Here is a 20,865-nt window from a genome sequence, read left to right on the forward strand (position 1 = left end):
ATCCTTCCCTAAGATTACCTTACCACAACACATTCATCAGGCGCCAATCATGAGGAGAGTCATCACACCACCATATCATCTGAGTATATGTTTATAGAGCCATTATATCATATTGAGTAGATACTTAGTCTTAAGTACTCTGCTTCTTAGATTCAAGTACACCTTTTTTCAGAGCCCTCTCCAGATGTTCCACCCCTCTACACTTATCGATCCCAAGTTGTACTTTTCTCTTTCCTTTTCCCCTTTCCTTTCTCCCCAGTATTTTATTTATAAGTACTACTTGCCTCAAGCAATCCTCCCCCTTTAAAGATCCTCCCCTTTTCTTATACCTTTCCCCTACTATTTTTGTTCTTCCCTTTTCCGATTTCTCCTTCCACTTTTCTATAGGCTGAGAGAAGTTTCTCGGTGAAATCAAGTATATAATATTCTTTTTTAGAGCCAAATCTGATGAGAGTAAGATTCACACAATATTTATCATCCTCCCTTCTTTTCCTCAGTTACAATAGATTTTCTTTGCCTCTTCCTGAGATGTAATTTCCCTCATTTTAGCTCCACTTTCCCCTTTTTTTTCTGTTACAATCACTTTTCCACTTCTAGTTTTTTTTATATATTATAATGGTAAAATCAGATTATACATGTATTCTCTATACCCATAACAGAAATACAGTTCTCAAGAGGTTTTGTTTGTTTGTTTTTTTACCTTTTTATGCTTCTCTTGAGGTCTATATTTGAAGGTCAGATTTTTTGTTTAGCTCTGGTCTTTTCATCAAAAATAAATGGAATTCATCAGTTTCATTGAATGTCCATCTTCTTCCCTGAAAGAAAATGCTCAGTTTAGCAGGGTTATTTATTCTTGGCTCCATTCCAAGTTCCTTTGCCTTTCAGAATATCAGATTGTAGGCCCTTCAATCCTTTAAAGTAAAAGCTGCTAGGTCCTGAGTAATCTTTATTTTGGCTCCACTGTATTTGAATTATTTCTTTCTGGGTACTTGTAATATTTTTTCGTTGGTCTGATAGTTCTGAAATTTAGCCATGATATTCTTTGGGGTTCTAATTTTGGTGTCTCTTTCAGGAGGTATTCGGCGAATTCTTTCAATGGTCATTTTACCTTCTGATTCTGTGACCTCCGGGCAGTTCTCTTTGATGATTTCCTGAAAAATAGTGTCTAGGCTATTTTTTTCATCATGGATTTTAGGGAGTCCAATAATCCTTAGATTGTCTATTTTCCAGGTCTGTTGTTTTCCCAGTTAGCTATTTTACATTTTTTTGGTTTACTGATTCTTGTCTCATTGAATCATTAATTTCCATTTGTTCAGTTCTGAATTTTAGTGAATTATTTTCTTTATAACTTCTTTTTGTATTTGTCCAATTGAATTTTTAAATGAGTTGTTTTGTTCTATGGAATTTTTTTCCATTTCACAAATTCTGTTTTTTAAGGAGTTATTTTCTTTTTTCCTTTCACAAATTTTGGTTTTCTGGGAATTGTTTTCCATTTTACCAAATCTATCTTAATGAGTTATATGCCTTTTCCAAACCCTCTTGCAAAGTTTTCATTCTCTTTCACCATTTTTCTTCTAACTCTCTTTTTTAAGATCCTTTTTAATTTCTTCAAAGAGAACCTTGTGTGATGGGGACCAGGTTATATCACCTTTTGGGGCTTCATCTGGAGACAGTCTACCTTTAATATCCTTAGGGTTTGAACTCTGTTCTTCTCTTTCGCCATAAAAGCTGTCTATGGTCAAAGTTCTCTTTACTTTTTTACTCATTAAAAAAAAAAAAAGTGTTAAGGTCTTCTTTTAGGGCAAGGGAGGTTTTCCAAACTTCCTCTACAAGCAGCAGCTCCCTTTATAAGTGGCCCATCTGTGCTGGGTCAGTGCTGACTCATTCTTGGTGCTGGGTGGGCGTGACCAAGTCCTATGAGATTCTGGTGTTTTAGGGTTTACTATTTACCTTTTGTGTTTGTGTTGGATGTTTTCTAACTTCTCTGCTGATTTACTGGCCTGCAACCAGGGCAGAGTAGCCAACACCACTGTAGATTCCTCCCCGTAGATTGTCCACTACGTGGAGTCTATACCACACTGCTGAGTCCTCAATGCCAGGGACTCTGCGCGGTCTGCATTGGTGTCTGTGCTCAGCTGTTTGTGTTCGGCTGCCTCCCTCCCATTTCCAGTTGAAACATATCTTTTCTGGCGATCTTCTAAATTATCTTCTGCTAGTAATTTGTTGCACTCCCAGTATTTGTGGATTCTGCTAATTCAGATCTAATTAGAGGCTGGATTTGCTAATTCATCTGAAGATTGTAGGAGAAGGTCAGCGTATGTCCTCTCTGCCATCTTGGCTCTGCCTCTGGAAGTCCTATTAAAATATTTAATTTCATGAATCCTTACTTTTTGACTTGACATTTTTTATTACATAAATTCCCAGGTTTGATTTGTAATCAACAATTTTGTCATCATATTTGCACTATGTATTTCCTTTCATATACAATTCACTTTTTCTTCCTCTTAATCTCCATCCATCTTTTGTAATAAGTACAAGATCCATTTTTTGTAATAAGTACAAGATACATTTTTTTCATCTTGTTTTCCCTTCCTTACTAGTAATTTGTTTTTTCATATACTAATATTCTATGTATTCTTTGCAAAAAGCTTTTCAAGAAAAAAAGCTTTTCAAGAAGTATAAATTGTATTTAATTGTATTTAAATTGTATTTAATTAAAGTAAACGCTGGCTACCTGAGAATGTGAGGCTTAATTGCCCAAGAAATATTTCTGTATAGTCATCCTTCCATATTTGTGAAGTGATAAAATACTTGGAAAAAATGGGAGTGGAAACTGTGTGAATAAGTAGTATTGTGGGTATAAATATTTATAATGACAAATGTTTCCTTTTTTTTATTTTAAAAAATATTTTACACTTTAAAAAGTTGAATGCTTGTCTAAAAACCCTGGAAGCAGAAAGGAATCATATATATTCTCAGTTGTCTGATGAAGATAAAATAAAGGAAGAACTTAAAGGTAATCCATTTATATTTATTTACATATATTGGTTTTTAAAAGTTATTGCTGCCTTTGAATTAAATGATGTCAGGATTAGTTGATTTTATCTTAATGCTTTTAAGCTTTTCAATTTTGAAGAAATATGTTGTTTATTTCTGATTATTTATATTTAAACAACTTAAGATTTTGACTAGGTTTGTCCTTATTGAATAAAAAGTTTATTATTTATTATTATTGACTAATTTTATTATTGAATTATAAATTTATTACTTATTACAAATATGGATTTTTTTTTAAGGTATAAATTAAACATATTCAAAAGTGGGTTTAAAAAAAACCCAAACAAGTAATTAATATGTAATCTAGTGAAACAAATTTAAATTTTGTCCCCAAACAAAACTGACACAATCCCTTTCAATTTTTAATTAATTACAAAATAGTAATTTTTGACATTCACATAAGGCTTTAACAACTTTTTACAAATGAGGAAACTGAAGTTGACCAAGGTAAGTGATTTTATGATTTTATGGTCACGTAGTTAGTAAATTTTAGAGGATTTGAATCCATGATTTTCTGACAAGCCTATCATTTTGTTCACCAAGCTGCCTATTTGTAATAGATTTCTAAGAGAGGTGTCATCTCATTTTGTGTGTATACATTCCTACCACACATACAAATGTATACTTCAGTAATTTAGTATTGAAACTGAATATTTACTAAACCTGTTTAAAACGGGCATAGTCTTTAAGAAAGATTAACTGTGAAAGTGTGGAATCAGTAGGGAGTGTTTCCCTATGTGTGGCCTATAACAAGGTGATGAAAATAGAATACTGAGTTCAGAGAACAACTAATTTTTGTCTCAGATATAGAGTATGTGAAGGGAAGTAATGTGATGATGAGACAAATAGATTTTGAAGTTAGATTTTGCAGAGAGTCTTTAAAGTCAGGTTGAAGAGTTTGGATTTTATCAAAGAGGCAATGGGAAGTAACTGAAAAGTTTTGAGCAGGGAAATAACATGGTAAAATGTGTATCTAAGAAGATTATTTTGATAGCTAAATGGAAAATGGTTTGGAAAATAGAGAAACTGGAGGCAGAGAGACCATTTAGAAAGCTCAGTGTAATTTGTTTAGGCAAGAAGTGATGACGTCAAAGAAGTAACCTTGAGTACAAAGGGGATGAAAAGAAGAGATGTGGATCTATATATTCATCAACTTATTGTACTTCTTATAATGTGGCATCCCCAAACCAGATATCATTATTAAGATGTGGTATGATCAGAGGAAAGAGTGCCCTCAAAAAAGTACATCTCTTCATATATATATATATATATATATATATATATATATATATATATATATATATAGCCCAAGATTGCATTAATTTGCTGAACTGCTGTACCACACTGCTGACTCACATTAATCTTGTCCACTAAAATCTCCAGATTTTAAAAAATATATATAATTTACTCTTTAGCTATGATTCCCTCGTTTGATACTTATGAAGCTGATGTATATCTATTACATTTCATCTTATTAGGTCTAAATATCATAGATTTTCAAGTCATTTTTGGATCCTGACTCTTGTCATCTGACAATAAGCTATGCTTCCTAGATTTATAAATTTGATAATCTTCTCACCTATTTTATCAGAGATAAAAATTTTAGACAGCATAGCACCAAGTCACAAATACCTGGGGCTATCTACTGAAGACCTTTTTCCACATTGATATCTAACCATTAATTCTTTGGGATTGAACATTCATCCAATTATGAACTCTTATTGTATAATCATCTAGCCCATATCCTTCTAACTTTTCCACAAGAATAGCTTGAGATACTTTGACTTCACTAAAGTTTTAGATATTCTTTAGCTTTGGAATTTTGGAATTTGGAATTATTTGACAGCATAATAATAAACTAATCAGAGATGGAATGAAGTTTAATCTGTGATAATCTGTTTTTGATGAAGCTGTATTGGCTCTTTACATTTGCCACTCCTTTTTCTAGATTTCAATTGAATTAACAAAAGTGGATGAGATCACCAAGGGAAAGAGTATAGGAAGAGAAGAGGGAACAGGATTGACCCTTGGAAGATAGCCATGTTTCATGGGGGATGGATGATCATCTACCATAGGAGCTTTAGAAAGAGTGAGCAGACAGGTAGGAGGAGAACCAGGAGAAAACAGTGCTATAGTAGCCCAAAGAAGAGAAATATTTGGAGGAGGGCATGATCAGTAGCATCTAAGGCTACCGAAAAGTTAAGAAGAATCTTAATTAAGAAAAGGCCATTAAATTTATTTCATTTAAAATTGTTCTAGTAATAATTTGTTTTGAAACATGTCACTTCTAAACAAAGAAATCTATCTTTAAATAGTACTTTCCTTAGGGTTAGGAAACAGGAACAGGATTAAACCTGTGATTTCACTGATAACGTTGCCAGATGAGGAAGTACCTTTTACTTGTGCAAGTGCACTTTATCTGCAATTTACAGAATTATAGAGTTCTTTAAGTGCCAGAATGTATCAGAGATAAAATGTGAACTCGGGTTTTCCCGTGTACAAGATCAGTTCTGTTATCTATTATGCCCTATCAGTATGCAGTAGAAAAAGCATTATATTTGGACCTGAAGGACTTGGGTTCAAAGTCTGGTTCTGCTGATTATTGCCTATGATCTTGGATAACTTAGCTGTAAAATGGAGGGAATTGATCTAGATTTCCTTTGAAATCTCTTCCAGATTTTATTCTATATTCCTATCATCCAGGGTCATCTCCAGTCACCTTGATCTATATCTTGCCACTGGACCCAGATGGCTCTGGAGGGGGAAGTGGGGCAGGTGATCTTACACAGCACCTCTGTGACTTAAATCCAATTCACTTACATGTCATAGCATCAATCTATTGTCATGGTCTTCTTCAAGAATAAAGGACAATTGACAGTATGTTCCTATTATCTTAATAGGGGGATGGATGATCATCTACTTTTCATGGAGGGAAAAACATTTAAGCAAATTTAATTGAATAATTGAAACTTATGTTACTTTCTATTTTTTGTAGTTTAGTGTTAGCAAATGGAAACATGTAATGTGAAACCAGCACTGTCCCATTATATTTGACATGATTTTGTTGCTATTTAGTGTTGTTTTCATTCATATTGTATAACTGGTTTTTTTTGTATTGTTCTTGTTCTATTTTATTCACTTTGTGTCATACTTCCCATTCCATGCAGCAGGTTTCCTATTAGCCAATATTTCCAGTATTTCTAAGGAATTGATTTAAAATTTTTAAAAAAGAGCCATTTTTTAAAAATATGGTTAAAGATGGAAGAGACAGTTTTCAAAGAAAGAAATCCAGACTATTGACAAATATGAAAAAATGTACTTGCAAATCATTAAAGAAATAAAAATTAAAACAACTCTGAAGTTCTACTTTATACCCACCAGATTGGCAAAGTTGTAAAAATTAAAAATGACAATTGCTTTAGGTGTACTGATGCATCATTAGTGGATTGGTCCAGCCATTCTGGAAAGCAATTTGAAACTTTGCCCTCAGAAAGTCATTGAATTGGGCTTACCCTTTGACTCAGCAGTGCCATTACTATGCCTGTATTCCAAAGAGATCAAATGAAACAAGGAAAGGATCCATATATACAAAAATATTTATATCAACTATTTTGTAGTGACAAAGAGTGTGCCCATAAATTGAGTATTGGTTGAAAAGGTTATAGTGCATTTGAATATAACGGAATATTATTGTGCCATGAGAAATGATCAAAATGATGATTCTGATCACTGCAATGATTGTAGAATTGAGGAAGTATGCTCCCTATGTCAAAGATAGGTAGTAGATGCAAGATGCTGAGTGAAATAGACATTTCAGACATAGCCAATGTGGAGATTTGTTTTGCTTGACTGTATATATTTATTACAAAAGTTTTGTTTTTCTTTTTTCTTAATGAGGTTGTGGGGTATAAAGTATAAGGAAAAAGAGAGCAAGCAAAGGGTAGGGTTGAAGAAAAAAAGAAAAGTGTAATTGAATAAGTTTTTGAAATTCACAAGAGAGCAGCAGAAAGATAGGCAATCACAGAGAAGTAGAACAGCTTTGAAAGGAACATTTTGAATTTGAATTTGTTATGTTATTAGTTGTCCATAATAGAGATTCATAGTTTCATTATTCAGCTCTCTCTGTTCTGTTGTGAACATGGAAGAGCACATTTTAGTTGATATCTGTTAACTTTAGAATTTTTAAATGGAAACTTTTTTTTGTTTTGTTTTGTTTTGGCTGAGGCAAATTAAGTGACTTGCCCAAGGTCACACAGCTAGGAAGTGTTAAGTGTCTGAGGCCAGATTTGAACTTAGGTCATCCTGACATCAAGGCTGGTGCTCTACCCACTACGCAAACCTAACCTGGAAACTTTTTTTTTTTTTTAAATAACCAAATAAATGTAAACAGTATTAAATCTGCTTTTGAAATGCCTATCTCTAAGATTTTAGGGTTTTCCTTCATTATCATTCACTGTAAGTTGAGAAATATTGGTTAAAAGTAACATAATTAGACTCTTCTAAGTCTCTCAGCAAGATCTATTGTGGACAGTCTCTACAGAAAACATTCCAACAGCATTAATTGTTTCTATGTTGTGCTTGCACTTTAATTTTTGAGCACTCTCTTTTTTTGTTTATTTTAAGAAAGCATAATCTTTTCTAGATATTTAGCTCCAGAGAGAGAAGAGGATATCACCTCCCCTGCTTTTAAATATCTTGGGTTATTGTTTTTTTCTTTGTGCAAGTATTTATTTGGTTCACACTATTAAGTCTTTAAATTTTGACTTTTCCACAAATTCCACAGGTCAAATTGAAGTTCTTCACACTGAGCAAGTGTCTTTGCAGACTGAAAATGCATATTTTGAAAGTGAGGTGCAAAAGCGTCAGCAAAAACTTAAAGTAATGACTGAATTGTATCAAGAAAATGAAATGAAACTTCATAGGTATTGATAAGATTTTACCTTCCTATTTTTTATTATTGACAAATAAAACTCAGAAATTTTTGAATATCAAGCTTTTAGCATTCAATTTGATTGAATATTATATGGGGATAATAGCCCTCAATTGATTCTGGAAGTTCCTTTGTACTTTTTCATCAGTATATTTTTTCCATATAAACTGTGTTAGAAATTATACTTAAGTTCTCATTCTAACCCCACTAAAATTTATTTAACCTTTAATGTAGAATCTTTTGGTGAGAATCTTTTTGGTGTTTGAATGTTTGAGAGGCTTTAAGTGTTTGAGGAGCTAAATGGGGGCTGCAGTGGCTGATCAAATTCAACGGAGTCCCAAAGAAAGGCTTCTATTTGAATAAGATGCCATCAGCTTTTTGAATAGGTGGAAGTATTTAGGTTGGAGACTGCCTTATTTTGTGTCTAGATACGTGTGTATGTTGTGTGTGTGTGTATCTTGCACGTAACACATAATTTGGGGGGGGGAGGCAGAATCTGAGCCTGTAATTTTTTTGGCATAGCAAATTCCCAGTGAGAAAGCCTTCTCTACAATCACAGATCCATAATAACTTTGCAACTTAAGAGTCTTGGAAAGTTATACTAGGATTTGAAAGAAATAGCCTTTAAAAGTCTACTCTGCTCTACACAGAGAAGGTATAAGCTAGACAAAGAAATGCTTATATTTAGGTCTTTTAAGGAGGCTATATAAATTTTTTTGATGTAAAATAATGCTCCAAAAATATAGCTTTTTTGTTGTGTTTGTTTGTTTTGACTTTTTTGTTGTTCATTGTGAATTATGGAATTTGAATTTGATTACCAAAGCTTTAAGATTTTTTAAAAATTTTCTTTCAATTGAGGGGTGGGAAAAGGATCTAATTCTTGGTAGAATTAGATTGCCTTTTTTCATAGAAACAATGCTATAAATGTTTGCATATCATTGTGATAGTCATCAATATTTGATGAATATTGTACTTCAGATACATTTTAAATAGTATTTGTGATCTGCATAGGAATTTACCAACTTACAAACTTTTAGAATATAAACTGTTCATAAATTGATGACTATTCTATAAATATAGTGCATCTTTAGGATACCAAATTATAAGACTAACAAAGCTTTTAAAAAATTTTAATAGCCTTTTTCTAGCAGCTTAAAGAGAAAAGTCTTTAAAATGGTAAATTCAAAACTTTGTAATTAATTCTGTAATTTGGGGTTGCAACAACTATCCAAGCTAGATAGTGTTTATACAGCCAAGACTTCCAGGAAGTGATTTTCTTTGTAGAGGGGTTGATGAAACATTGATAAAACAGATATTTTTGTTTTTAAGAAAATTGACTGTGGAAGAAAAAGACCGCTTACAGAAAGAGGAGAAACTATCCAAAGCAGGAGAAAAGATTAGTCATGCTTCTGAAGAGTTAAATTCTTACAGGTACTGACAGATCTTACCATTACTTTTTATTTCTTTTTATCTAATATCTCATCTAAAGAAAACTAAATTAAGCATTTGCTTTACAACTGAACAATTTTGTTTGGTTACTAGTTATGCGCTTTTAAATTTCTTCCTCTATTTCTTAGTGAATGATCTCCAGAGACTAATTTTTTTGTATTAGTACTAAGATTTTTTTAATTCACAAAGAAAGCTAATGAAAGGCTTTCAATATCAAATGTCAGATTTAAGTTTGATTCTGGAAGTGATAGGGAGCCACTGAAGTGAGTAGGAAAGCAACATAGTCAGACCTATACTTTTTTTTAAAATTAATTTAATTAAATTTTACAGAAATTTTATGCATAGGTCATTTTCCAGCATTGACAATTGCAAAAATCTTTTGTTTCATCTTTTCCCCTCCTTTCCCCAGATGGCAGGTTAACCAATACATGTTAAATATGTTAGAGTATAAGTTAAATACAATATATGTATACATGTCCATACAGTTATTTTGTTGTACAAAAAGAATCTGACTTTGAAACAGTGTATAATTAGCCTAAAAATGTAGGCAGACAAAAATATAGGGATTGGGAATTCTATGTAGTGGTTCATAGTCAACTCCCAGAGTTCTTTCGCTGGGTCTAGCTGGTTCAGTTCATTACTGCTCTCTTGGAACTGATTTGGCTCATCTCATTGTTGGAGAGGGCCTCGTCCATCAGAATTGATCATTATATAGTATTGTTGTTGAAGTATATAATGATCTCCTGCTCCTGCTCATTTCACTCAGCATCAGTTCATGTAAATCTCTCCAGGCCTTTCTGAAATTATTCCATAATATTCATATACCACAATTTGTTCAGCCATTCTCTAATTGATGGCCATCCACTCAGTTTCCAGTTTGTGACCACTACCAAGAGGGCTGCCACAACATTCTTGTACATACAAGTCTCTTTCCCTGTAACGCTACTGGATCAAAGGGTATGCACAGTTTGATAACTCTTTGAGTATAGTTCCAAATTGCTCTCCAGAATGACTGGATATCTTCACAATTCCACCAACAATGTATCAGTATCCCAATTTTCCCACATCCCCCTCAACATTCTGCATTATCTTTCCCTGTCATTCTAGCCAATCTGACAGGTGTGTAGTGGTATCTCAGAGTTGGTCAGACCTATACTTAAAGATCAGTTTGGCAACTGAGTGCAAGGTGAACTAGAATAGATACCTAAAGCAGAGAGAATAGCCAGAAGACTATTACGGTAGTCTAGGTGTGAGGTAGGAAGAGGACTTGCATCAAGCTAATGGCTGTCAGAGGAAAAAAAGACAGGACTTGCTAATTTGTTGGACATTAACATGGGGAAAATAAGGAGTCAGGGATGACATATGGGGGTTAAGAGCTTGATTTGGAGGTGGGGAATTGACAGTTGATGTTTAGAAAATGAGATTTTTTTTTCCTCTTAATTTGCATATGCTACCCAGAAATTAATGGGTATTTTGGAATAAAAAAAAAAAAAAGTCTAAATATCTTGACAGTCATTTTCTTCTGTTATGCTTCTAAATAACCAGAGAAATGCATTTGAATAAAAATTTGTTTTAGTAGATCCATGTTATCATATCTTAAATTTTCAAATAATGATAAAATAGAATTAGTAAAGAAAGATAATTTTAATTTAAAATTTCTAGAAAGTAATTATTTCATGTAAGATATAACTTTGAATATACTGTGGACATTTTAGTCCAAATAATATACTTTGTTATTTTTTAATTTTTTAGTAATATATGTTTAATATATGTTTATCACACAGAGAAAGAGCCAAGGATCTTGAAGAAGAATTGGAAAGGACTATTCGTTCTTATGAAAGTCAGGTATATGTGGAAGGATTAAAGATTTTTCCTCTGAATTGTCTGAATTAGTATTTCTATCTTGGGATAGTGTAATTTAGGTACTATTTCAGGGAATTTTCTCTTGGGTTGATTTCAAAGATCTATTCAAATTTTTCAAAAAGTACTAGCTAGCATAAAATACGTTCAAAATTACTACGTCTTTTATCTCTCCAAGGAAAATCCCAGAATGGGAAAGGTCAGCTTAACAGATGTCATTACAAAAATACCCGATTGGTGTCATCATGATGTTTATTGAATTATTATCCTATTAAGACTGATAACTTTTCATTGTCAGACATTAATGTAATGTGAAAAACTCAGCAATATGATAGTTTAAAAGGTAGCATTTCATAATCAATTTGTGAGAAAGAAAATTTGCTATAGGGAAGATTCTTTGGAAGTGAAAGTTCTGTGTTTATATATTAAGAGTTATACTGACAAATTTGAATTTTTTTAATTTAAAAGAAAAGATTTTCCCATTCATTTTTTTCTGAATTCTTTTTTTTTTTTCCCCAGATCACTACTCATGAGAAAAAAGCTCATGACAACTGGGTGAGTTTTAAATTCTGAAAGATTTATTTGTCTTAAAAATAATTTTATCATTTTGTAATGTCATGCCTATAAATCATGTGAGAAAGTGATGCAGCCTGTTTTTGAAATTATTTTAAAAAAATTTTTTTAATGACTGATGACTCTTTTTAGAAGGACCAGTTCCTTTTTTATTTACCAAGATGACATTATAAATTAAACTCTTTTGAAAGAGATAGGTCAAGTCAGTACCATTTATTAAGTGTTTACTAGGGACCTAAGCCATGGAATATAAAGAAACAAAAAGACAATTTCTGCTCAAGGACTTTGTGGTCTCTAGTGGAGACAACATGCAAAAATCTGTGTACAAACAAGATATATACAGAATTAAGTGGAGTTAATCAATATAGGAAAGGCACTTGTATTAAAGGCCTGAGAAAGACTTCTTGTAGGATTTCAAGGAATCCAGAGAAGCCAAGGGGTGAAAATGAGAAAGGAGAGAATTCCAGGTAGGGAGGATAAGGAACATTACATTAAAACTGTCTAGGGCTGGTAGATTGAGACTTTTATGTGAAAAACAGCAAGAATTTTAGTGTCTGTGGTAAATCAGAGTTAAATGAAGTTTACTACAAATTATAAGAAAACTAGAAATGTAGGAAGGAGGCCATGTTATTAAGTGCTTTAAAAGCCCAATGACTGAAAGAGAGAGGGGCAGGTGGAGATGTGTGTAACATGATCAGACTGATGCTTTAGGAAGATTACTTTGACAACTGAGTGCCAGATAGAATGGAGTGGGGAGACTTGAGGCAGGCTGACCAGTAGTCTCCTGATTTGCATGAGAATGGTGGCCTTGTCAGAGGAAACAGGTGTTAATTGACTATGGGAGGTAAGAATGAGGAGGTGAGGATGACAGCTAAATTAAAGCCTAGATAAGTAGAAACCTGATGTTGTCTTCTACAATTATAGGAAAGTTAGGAAGAGGGGAAAGACCTTTTATGTCTTAAGTTATGTTCATTTTGTTAATATAGATTTGTATTTAGTAATTTGTTGAATATTCACAACTGAACATACATTTAAAGTTATACATAAAAAGCCTGAAAAATATAAATTAATCCATTCATTTAACAAACATTTATTAAGTGCTTATTGTTTATGAGGCATTGTGCCTTGAGGAACTGAAGGGACATAAATAAGAAAGAGGGGGATGATTGATGCCACAAGAAAACCTTAGAAAACACAGAAGTACACAAGATTCATAGTATAGATGGTAAGAGAAAAGATGTAGTAAGAAGCTTAAGCAAGTAGGAAGGAATTAACTCATTTAGGTCTGGAGAGGAGAAAAATAAAATAGAAAAAAAAATGAAAACATTAAGAAGCTTACTGATAAGGAAGAGTGTTGGTGGGATTCATATTTTGATGGTCTCCGTTTTGTCACAAACATAACTGGTTACAGAATTTTTATTCTTATTTAAATGTAATGTCAATATTTTGTTGCTTCAGATTATTAATGGCATTTATTAACTCTTCTTTACTGTTTTCAGAAGTAAAAATTTGGTTATATGATTATATAATGAAAATATTTTATAAATGGAGGCAATTATATAGGTAGATAACTGCCCTCCTTTTTTTTTTTTTTTTTTTTTGCTCAGAGGCAATTGAGGTTAAGTAACTTGCCCAGGGTCACACGGCTAGGAAGTGTTAAGGGTCTGAGGTCACATTTGAATTTAAGTCCTCCTAAGACTTCAGGGCTTGGTGCTCTATTCACTGCACCACCTAGCTGCCCCCAGATAAAAGTTTAGTTTAAACTTTTACACTTAATTAAAGTGAGAGGTACCTGTATAACCACATGTTATGTTAACTCTGCCATCATCATGAAATGTGTGTGTCTAGATTGTATTTTTTATAACTAAACATAACAATAATGATAACTGGTATTTATATTGTACTTTAAAGTTCACAAAGTGTTTCACATATATTATTGCATTTGAGCCTCACAACAATCCTATGAGGTAGTTATAACTAGTAAGCAGAGGCTAGATCTGCTTCAAGTTCAACACTCTCTCCAATACATTTAATGTATTTATTTAATTTTTTTTCCCTTTTCCCAAGTTGTCAGCCCGAGCTGCTGAAAGACATCTCAGTGACTTAAAAAAAGAAAATGCACACAACAGACAAAAGTAAGTACGTGGCTTATTACATTCAGATAACTTTTTTTGTTAATAACTGAGGCTTCCAAGAAAGAATCCAGAGTCAGAATAGCAGCTGAGATAGCTACAGTATTCAGTGTTTGCAAAAAGAATAAAAAGAAAATGGTGAAGAAGATATTGAAGAATCCTTGACTGATCTTAAGGCTTCTCTCTCATATAATCTTTGATAGTAATCATTTTTAGACGTGTTTCTGGCAAAGCTTCAGTTGTGTCCCACATAATTGTTGAATCTAATATGAATCACTCAGTTCTTAGAATAAATACTATGAGGCAGATTCAAGAAGAAATGATCCAGAATGGAACTTGGCAAATAATAAATGTTCAGAATGCAGACACAGGCTTCTCTTGACTGCCTAGTATGATCCATATAGCTTTTGTCATTCAATAAAAGAACAAGATGAATGGAAACTCATTCCAACTTATAGTGGTTTCTCAAAATACTTTGGAGATATTTAGTCCCAAGACATTATTTCTAACATGTCCATGATTACATGTTAGAAATCCTCAAAGTAATGCTTTGGAAATGGAAAACCTTCAAGAAAATAGGGGGAACTTTCAAAATTAGAAAACAAAGTTCTGAAGAATATTTATTTTCGGATGTTCTTATGATCTTGATATATTATTAATCATTCTTGGAGATTGTTTTTGAAAGTTTTTCATCTCATACAACCACAAATTCTAATTCAGATTGTAAATCCAGTAGAAATGAGCTTAACCATAATGTGGAAATCCTTGAATCTTGATGTGATTAAATTCAAAGCATGATTCTTTGAAGAAATCAAGAACATCTGAATATAACATCAGACATGAGAGAATTTGTTTCTAGTGTAGTTTTGCCTGTCTCTGAGATTCAGGTCAAAATAGTTCCTTTCCTTGGGTTTCATTTTTCTCTTTGTAAAGTGAATGCTTGCTTTGAATGTCCTGTAAGATTTCTGATGTAAACTGAACCTGCCAGCTTCCCTTTTTTCCCCTGTTTGTCCTACATGCTGTCAATCACTTAAGAGGAATTTTGTTCCTTCGCTAAAATCCTGTGCTTGTAAAAGGGAAGAAATTAAGTACTGGATAATAGCATTTGTCTTGAAATTATGGATGTTGTCTCATTAATGGATAACTGAGAGATGTTTCTTCTTTCTTTGCAGGTTGACTGAAACAGAATTTAAATGTGACCTTTTAGAAAAAGATCCTTATGCCTTTGATGTACTAAATAGATCCTTTGGCAGAGGTACTGCTTTTTTCTTCACTTTTCAATGTATTTTACTTTATAAAGTTAACTGGTTCATATTAGCATAAATGTGACACAATTATTGCTAAGGTTATAGATACCTTTTTTTATGAGTCTTTAGGCATAGCTTCACCATCCATAATAATGTATGCTTTCTAAATCTCAAAGAGGTTTTATATAATTTTACTTCTTAAGCTTCTAGAATGTAAAGTATTGAAAAGACATATCATTATGATTATTTATGTATTATGTATGCTTTGGAATATTTTTATTTTGAAGATATGGCAGTTTAGGAATTTATTTTATAATTTTATTCATTATGTATTGCTCTCTTATTTATTCAGTGTATATTATTTCTTGTGGTACATTATATAATCATAAACTATTCTAAATAATTTCTTTCAAATACTTTTTGCTGAATTAAAATTAATACCCAAAGAAATGGGGAAAAAATTATTTTCACATAAGCTAAATCTCATTTTAATAAACTTAAAGATATATCAAAATCTAAATTTCATTAAAAGATATATTATTGTACTTAGTAAAAGTACATTGTTAGTATTTGTTAATATAATATGATTAGATTACTCTTGCAAACAAATTCCTAGCATGGAAATGAAAGGGTGTTTTTATAAAGGAAGGATCCTTTGCTTCTAAAGCAGTGGTCCCTAAGAAGGTAGATAACTTTTTTGTCCTTCTGCTTTTACCTGCATTTGAATATAATACAAGATATTACTAATAGAACTTGATGTGCTTTTTAAACTTGTATTTGTGATGTTTTAGAGAATTGTTGTTTTCTCTCTTTTTCTTTTTGGTAAATATTTTCTAAAGTTAGTTGGGTTTATAAATAAGTTTGACTACTCATCAGGTAAAATTAACTGCAAGTTATTTTATGAATTGCCAGCTAAACTGTTAATAATAATAATGTTAGGAGTTAACATTTATATAGGATTTTGTTTGCAAAGTGCATTATATACATTGTCACATATGAACCCTTAAAAACCTTTTGAGGTGGATCATACAAGTATTGTTATTCTTAATTTTTCAGATGAAAAAAACTGAGGCTCAGTGAGATTTAATGGATTGCTTATTTTGTTATACAAGTAGTGTCAAAGGTGGGATTTGAACCTAGAATTTCCTGTCTCCAAGACATGCAGTGCAGAATAAGTGTTTCAATTCACTAACCTACAAATCCTTAAATCTCTCTAAAACAATTTAACAGCTTTTCACAGCTTGTCTCATCAACAGAACTGAGCCTTGTTGTTTTACAGTTTCCAGATTGGAGCTAGACCAACAGCCAAGGTTTATTAAAAATTTTTAAATAAAACTCTAAAACATCACTAATCCCCTACTGAACAGATATTCAAATAATTTTACCTAAAATGACATCTGTTAAATAGATTCATCAATAAATGGACAGGAACATAATATCTCTTAAATATAGGATTTTTCATTCAATTAATTCTGTCCATATTAACAAAGCAATGCCCTTAGATTAGCACACGAAAATATCTTTATTATATGGAATAAATGTTTTAAATGGTACTCATCAAAATAGGATTCTACCTGTGTCCAGTGTAGTTATTGAAATTGAATTTAAATATGTTGTTTTAATTATTCCAGAGCATTCCCCATATGGACCCTCACCAATGGGTCGGCCTTCACCAGAAATGAGAGCTTTTCTCTCCCCTCCAACTTTGTTGGAGGGTCCACTCAGACTTTCACCTTTGCTTCCAGGGGGAGGAGGAAGAGGTATATTGCTTAAACATGTTTATTACTCTGGATTTTTCCATTCCTTTCTTCATTCCAACTTGCCTTAAAAATGAACTGTAATATAAATATTTGGAAAATACAGGCAGTCCTATAATTTACAGTGGTTATATTCCTGGGAAAAGGGTCATTAAATCTGACTGATATGAGTTGAATCTTATTTTCCTAGGGAAGAAACAAGATCATATGAGACAGTTACACTCCTGATATCAAGAGACTTGAGTCTTAACTTTTTATGGAAATGACCAACTATTTTTAGCCATGCTATTTAACCATCAGTTTAATTATAAATTCTATATAGGGGCAGCTAGGTGGTGCAGTGGATAGAGCACCAGCCCCGAATTCAGGAGGACCCAAGTTCAAATGTGGTCTCAGAATGTGTGACCAGAAAAAAAAAAAAAATTATAAATGATATATGTTCTATAGTTTAAAGCATTCTAGAATCAAGGAAACATAATTATCAAATCATACATTTGTTTTTTAATATAGTATAATATATAGAGTTTTTACACTCTTCATAATTATTGTTTTATTTTTACTGTCAACAAATGAGATGAGAGTAAACCTTCATTAGAATCATAGAGAGATTTTGACAAGCATCTTTAAAGAATGTTTAGGGATAGTTTAATTGTTTGATAAAGAACTGATCCAAGTATATGTGTTTGTATCCTTGCATCCCCTGTGATAAGCTTAAATGTTAGAAAATAAGTGGTGGGTTGGTTATGGGATTTTTGGTTTTGGGGGTTGTTTTTTTTTTTTTTTTTTTTTTTTGTTTGTTTGTTTGTTTGTTTTTTTTTTTTTTTTTTGGTGTATGTGTGCCTTGAAAATTGAATTGATATGTCATGCCAATACTTATAGCTTTATTTTGTACCCTGATTTTGCATAGTGCATACATACTTTTTAGTACATCAAAAAAAAAAAACAAAACCCTACTTGATCTGTGCAGAGGATGGGGAGGGACTATGAATCTCCTAGGCTGAAACTGATAGATGAGGGAGAGTATATTATGTGGATCCTATCAAAAGGCAAACTGCCTCTGGGATTTGTTACTTTATCTAATGTAAGTACTATATGTTTATTAATGGTACAAGTGGTTGAATACCATGAATTCAGATCACTGGAAGTTGACTGACAGTAAATTGTGGACTGCCTGTAATCAGCTGAATATTTAGAATGAAAAAAATCAAGTACCTTTGATTTCTCTCCTCCTTAAATAACTTTTATGATATAAATTCTAAAGATGTTACGTGTACATGAGTGTTATAATAACCATGGAAATTTTAGGTAAGGTTAAAAAGGACTAAAGCCCATCTTTTTTTGGCTCTTATCAATCTTTAAAAATGTTTCTAAACATATTTGTTCTTGGTTTCCATCTAAGGAACTGGTGAAGTATTTTCCCTTCATTTTACTGTCTATCTTATTTTATTTTTGTCCTTTTTTGTTGTTTTGTTTTGATGAAGGGAAGAATTTGGGATGTGTGTTTTAGTAACGATGAGATTCACTTAACTCCTGGCATATCTTAGGCACTCATTATTTGATTGCTTTAGACATATTTGCTCTTGTGTGTATTTATAACGTTTTCTTATACATAAGTAGCTAAATATTTAAATGTAAAATTTACAGTGTTTTACTTTTAACTTTCTAAAGATTTAACTACTTATCCCAAAATAGGGATAGACTAAATTATTTAATCCTAAAGGATGATGGGAAAAAGAACAAATCATAAAGAATTGATAGATAATTTCATTAAAGACAATGACAAAACATCAAAAGTTATGGCATGCAATCAGAGAGGTCCTTAAAGATTTTATATTGTTAAATCCACTAACAAAACAAAACTGAAACAAATCAAGAAATGAGGCACACATAAAAATTTAAAATAGTCAACATTTTTTTTTTAAAGAAAAAAGCTATTAATACAATAGGATCAATAGCTAATCCAATAATAAAAAAAATTCACAACTGAAGACAAAATAAATGAAATTATTAGAAATTATTTTGCCAATAAAATGTATAAATATCCATGTTATATAAATATCCATATTAAAAAAGCAGTAGAGGATTGAAGAAATCCAGTTTCAGAAAAAGAAAATAATCCCAAAGGAAGAAAAACCCTACAAGCCAGATGGTACAGGTAAATTCTTTCAAATATTCAAAGAACCATTAGTTACAATATACCTAAATTATTTACAAAATGAGGGAAAGGAATGATGCTATTCAATTCCTTCTTTGAGACAAATATGGTCTTGATACCTTAATTAAGGAGAAAAGAAACACTATAGGCTTATGTCCCTAGTTAATATTAGTATAAAAGATTAAATAAAAGTTGAGATTATGAAAGCATTATATATTGTAACCAAGTTGGATTTATACCAAGAATATATACACCATATTGGTTCAATATTAGAAAAGCTATTAATATCAAAGTATATTACTAAAAACAGTAAAAATAATTTTTGTTTATATTTTACATGATCTATATCTGTAGATTCAGAAAGGATTTGATGAAATATAGTATTCCTTTTCGTTTTTAATTTTTTTGCAAACAAAAAATTATATTTCCATATACATTATAGAACAGGAGAGGAATCAAGAAATTCAATCTCTACTATGAAAAGTTTAGTTTTCTTTTTAAATTTATAATATATTCAACATGTAACTTTCAAAACCATCCTACTTGTCTGGAATTTCTTATGACGTCTGTTCTCATTTAAAAAGAAAAATCTGTGTCTAGCTGCCTGTCCCTGTCTCCTACTTTGACCTCATCTCCCTTTACAAATTGAAAAGAAAAGCAAATTCCTTGGAACAGATTTGCATAGTCAAATACAATAAATTACCATGTTGGATATAGCCAAAAACAGATGTCTTATTCTGCATCTTGAATAGATCTCCTCTGTCAGGATTACTACTACTGACATGCAGTAATATACTTGGTGAATATTCAATTATAACTCTCTGGAAAATATATTCAGCTTATACTTTTAAGTGTAATTTGCATAATTAACCTTTTTTCCATCATCATCATCTTAAGTCTAGACAACCAACTAGACAATAAATCAAGCTCTGATTTATAGGTGCTTGCAATTTCTGAGGTGCAAATATTCACTTTGAAAATGAAACAATTGGCTTTTTTGGCCTGAATTAACTTCTAGCATATTCCTACAGCACAGTTTCATCATTTGAAAACTCTAGAATGGGGAATGTTAATTATATTAACTACAGTTCTTAACTCTTTCAGTTATTTTTCTTTCCCTCATTGTTGTATAAATTGTTCTGGTTAGTCTCATTTCACTCTGTATCAGTTCACGAAAATCTCCCCAGCTTTCTCTGAAACCATACTTTTCATCATTTCTTAAGGTAAAATCATAGAATAATTTATTCAGCCATTCCTCAATTGATGCCCTTACCCTACTTCCTTTCCTACTCCTCTCTGGAACTTCCCTTAGGATAATGAACTCTAATACTTCAGTGTGAGAAAGTTCCCTGGGGACACTAAGAATTCAATGCCTTGTCCAGTTAGTATGTGTCAGAGAGGCAGGACCTAGGTCTTCTTGACTACAAAGGTAGCCTTCTGGCTACCATTCAGTATTTATGTTAGAACATAAAATATTTCATTTTAATTTTTCCTATGAACTTGGATATTAAATAAGATTAATTTTTTTTTACCAAAGTATTTGAATTTATGCTTTTGTAAGCATACAAATGAGTATGAACATGTTTGAGTGAAACATTTTCTTTAAATGCTCTCAAATTGTCAAGGGTAGATTTGATTTTTGGAAACAACCAAAAGTCATTTGGAATCAAGTCTGGTGAATAAAGTAGATGGTAAAGCTTGGTAA

At 31.9% G+C, this 20,865-nt stretch overlaps 1 protein-coding gene and 1 pseudogene across 11 annotated transcripts in view; both read left to right on the plus strand.

Annotated features, from left to right (window-relative positions):
* Positions 1–20,865, plus strand: part of MIA2 (MIA SH3 domain ER export factor 2) — a 68,706-nt gene that overhangs the window by 36,432 nt on the left and 11,409 nt on the right. For 9 of the 11 annotated variants that reach the window (XM_074290723.1, XM_074290725.1, XM_074290722.1 and 6 more), the window contains 8 exons: positions 2,926–3,016; positions 7,841–7,979; positions 9,317–9,418; positions 11,221–11,281; positions 11,816–11,851; positions 13,937–14,004; positions 15,174–15,256; positions 16,880–17,008. In XM_074290723.1, coding sequence (XP_074146824.1) covers positions 2,926–3,016; positions 7,841–7,979; positions 9,317–9,418; positions 11,221–11,281; positions 11,816–11,851; positions 13,937–14,004; positions 15,174–15,256; positions 16,880–17,008 — 709 coding nt within the window. The remainder of the gene's footprint in view (positions 1–2,925; positions 3,017–7,840; positions 7,980–9,316; positions 9,419–11,220; positions 11,282–11,815; positions 11,852–13,936; positions 14,005–15,173; positions 15,257–16,879; positions 17,009–20,865) is intronic. The other 2 variants (XM_074290730.1, XM_074290720.1) reach the window with 1 other exon arrangement.
* On the plus strand, positions 14,130–14,909 carry LOC141556263 (cell division cycle-associated protein 4-like; annotated as a pseudogene).

The sequence above is a fragment of the Sminthopsis crassicaudata genome, chromosome 2, assembly GCF_048593235.1.
Source record: "Sminthopsis crassicaudata isolate SCR6 chromosome 2, ASM4859323v1, whole genome shotgun sequence".
In the NCBI taxonomy this organism is placed as follows: Eukaryota; Metazoa; Chordata; class Mammalia; order Dasyuromorphia; family Dasyuridae; genus Sminthopsis; species Sminthopsis crassicaudata.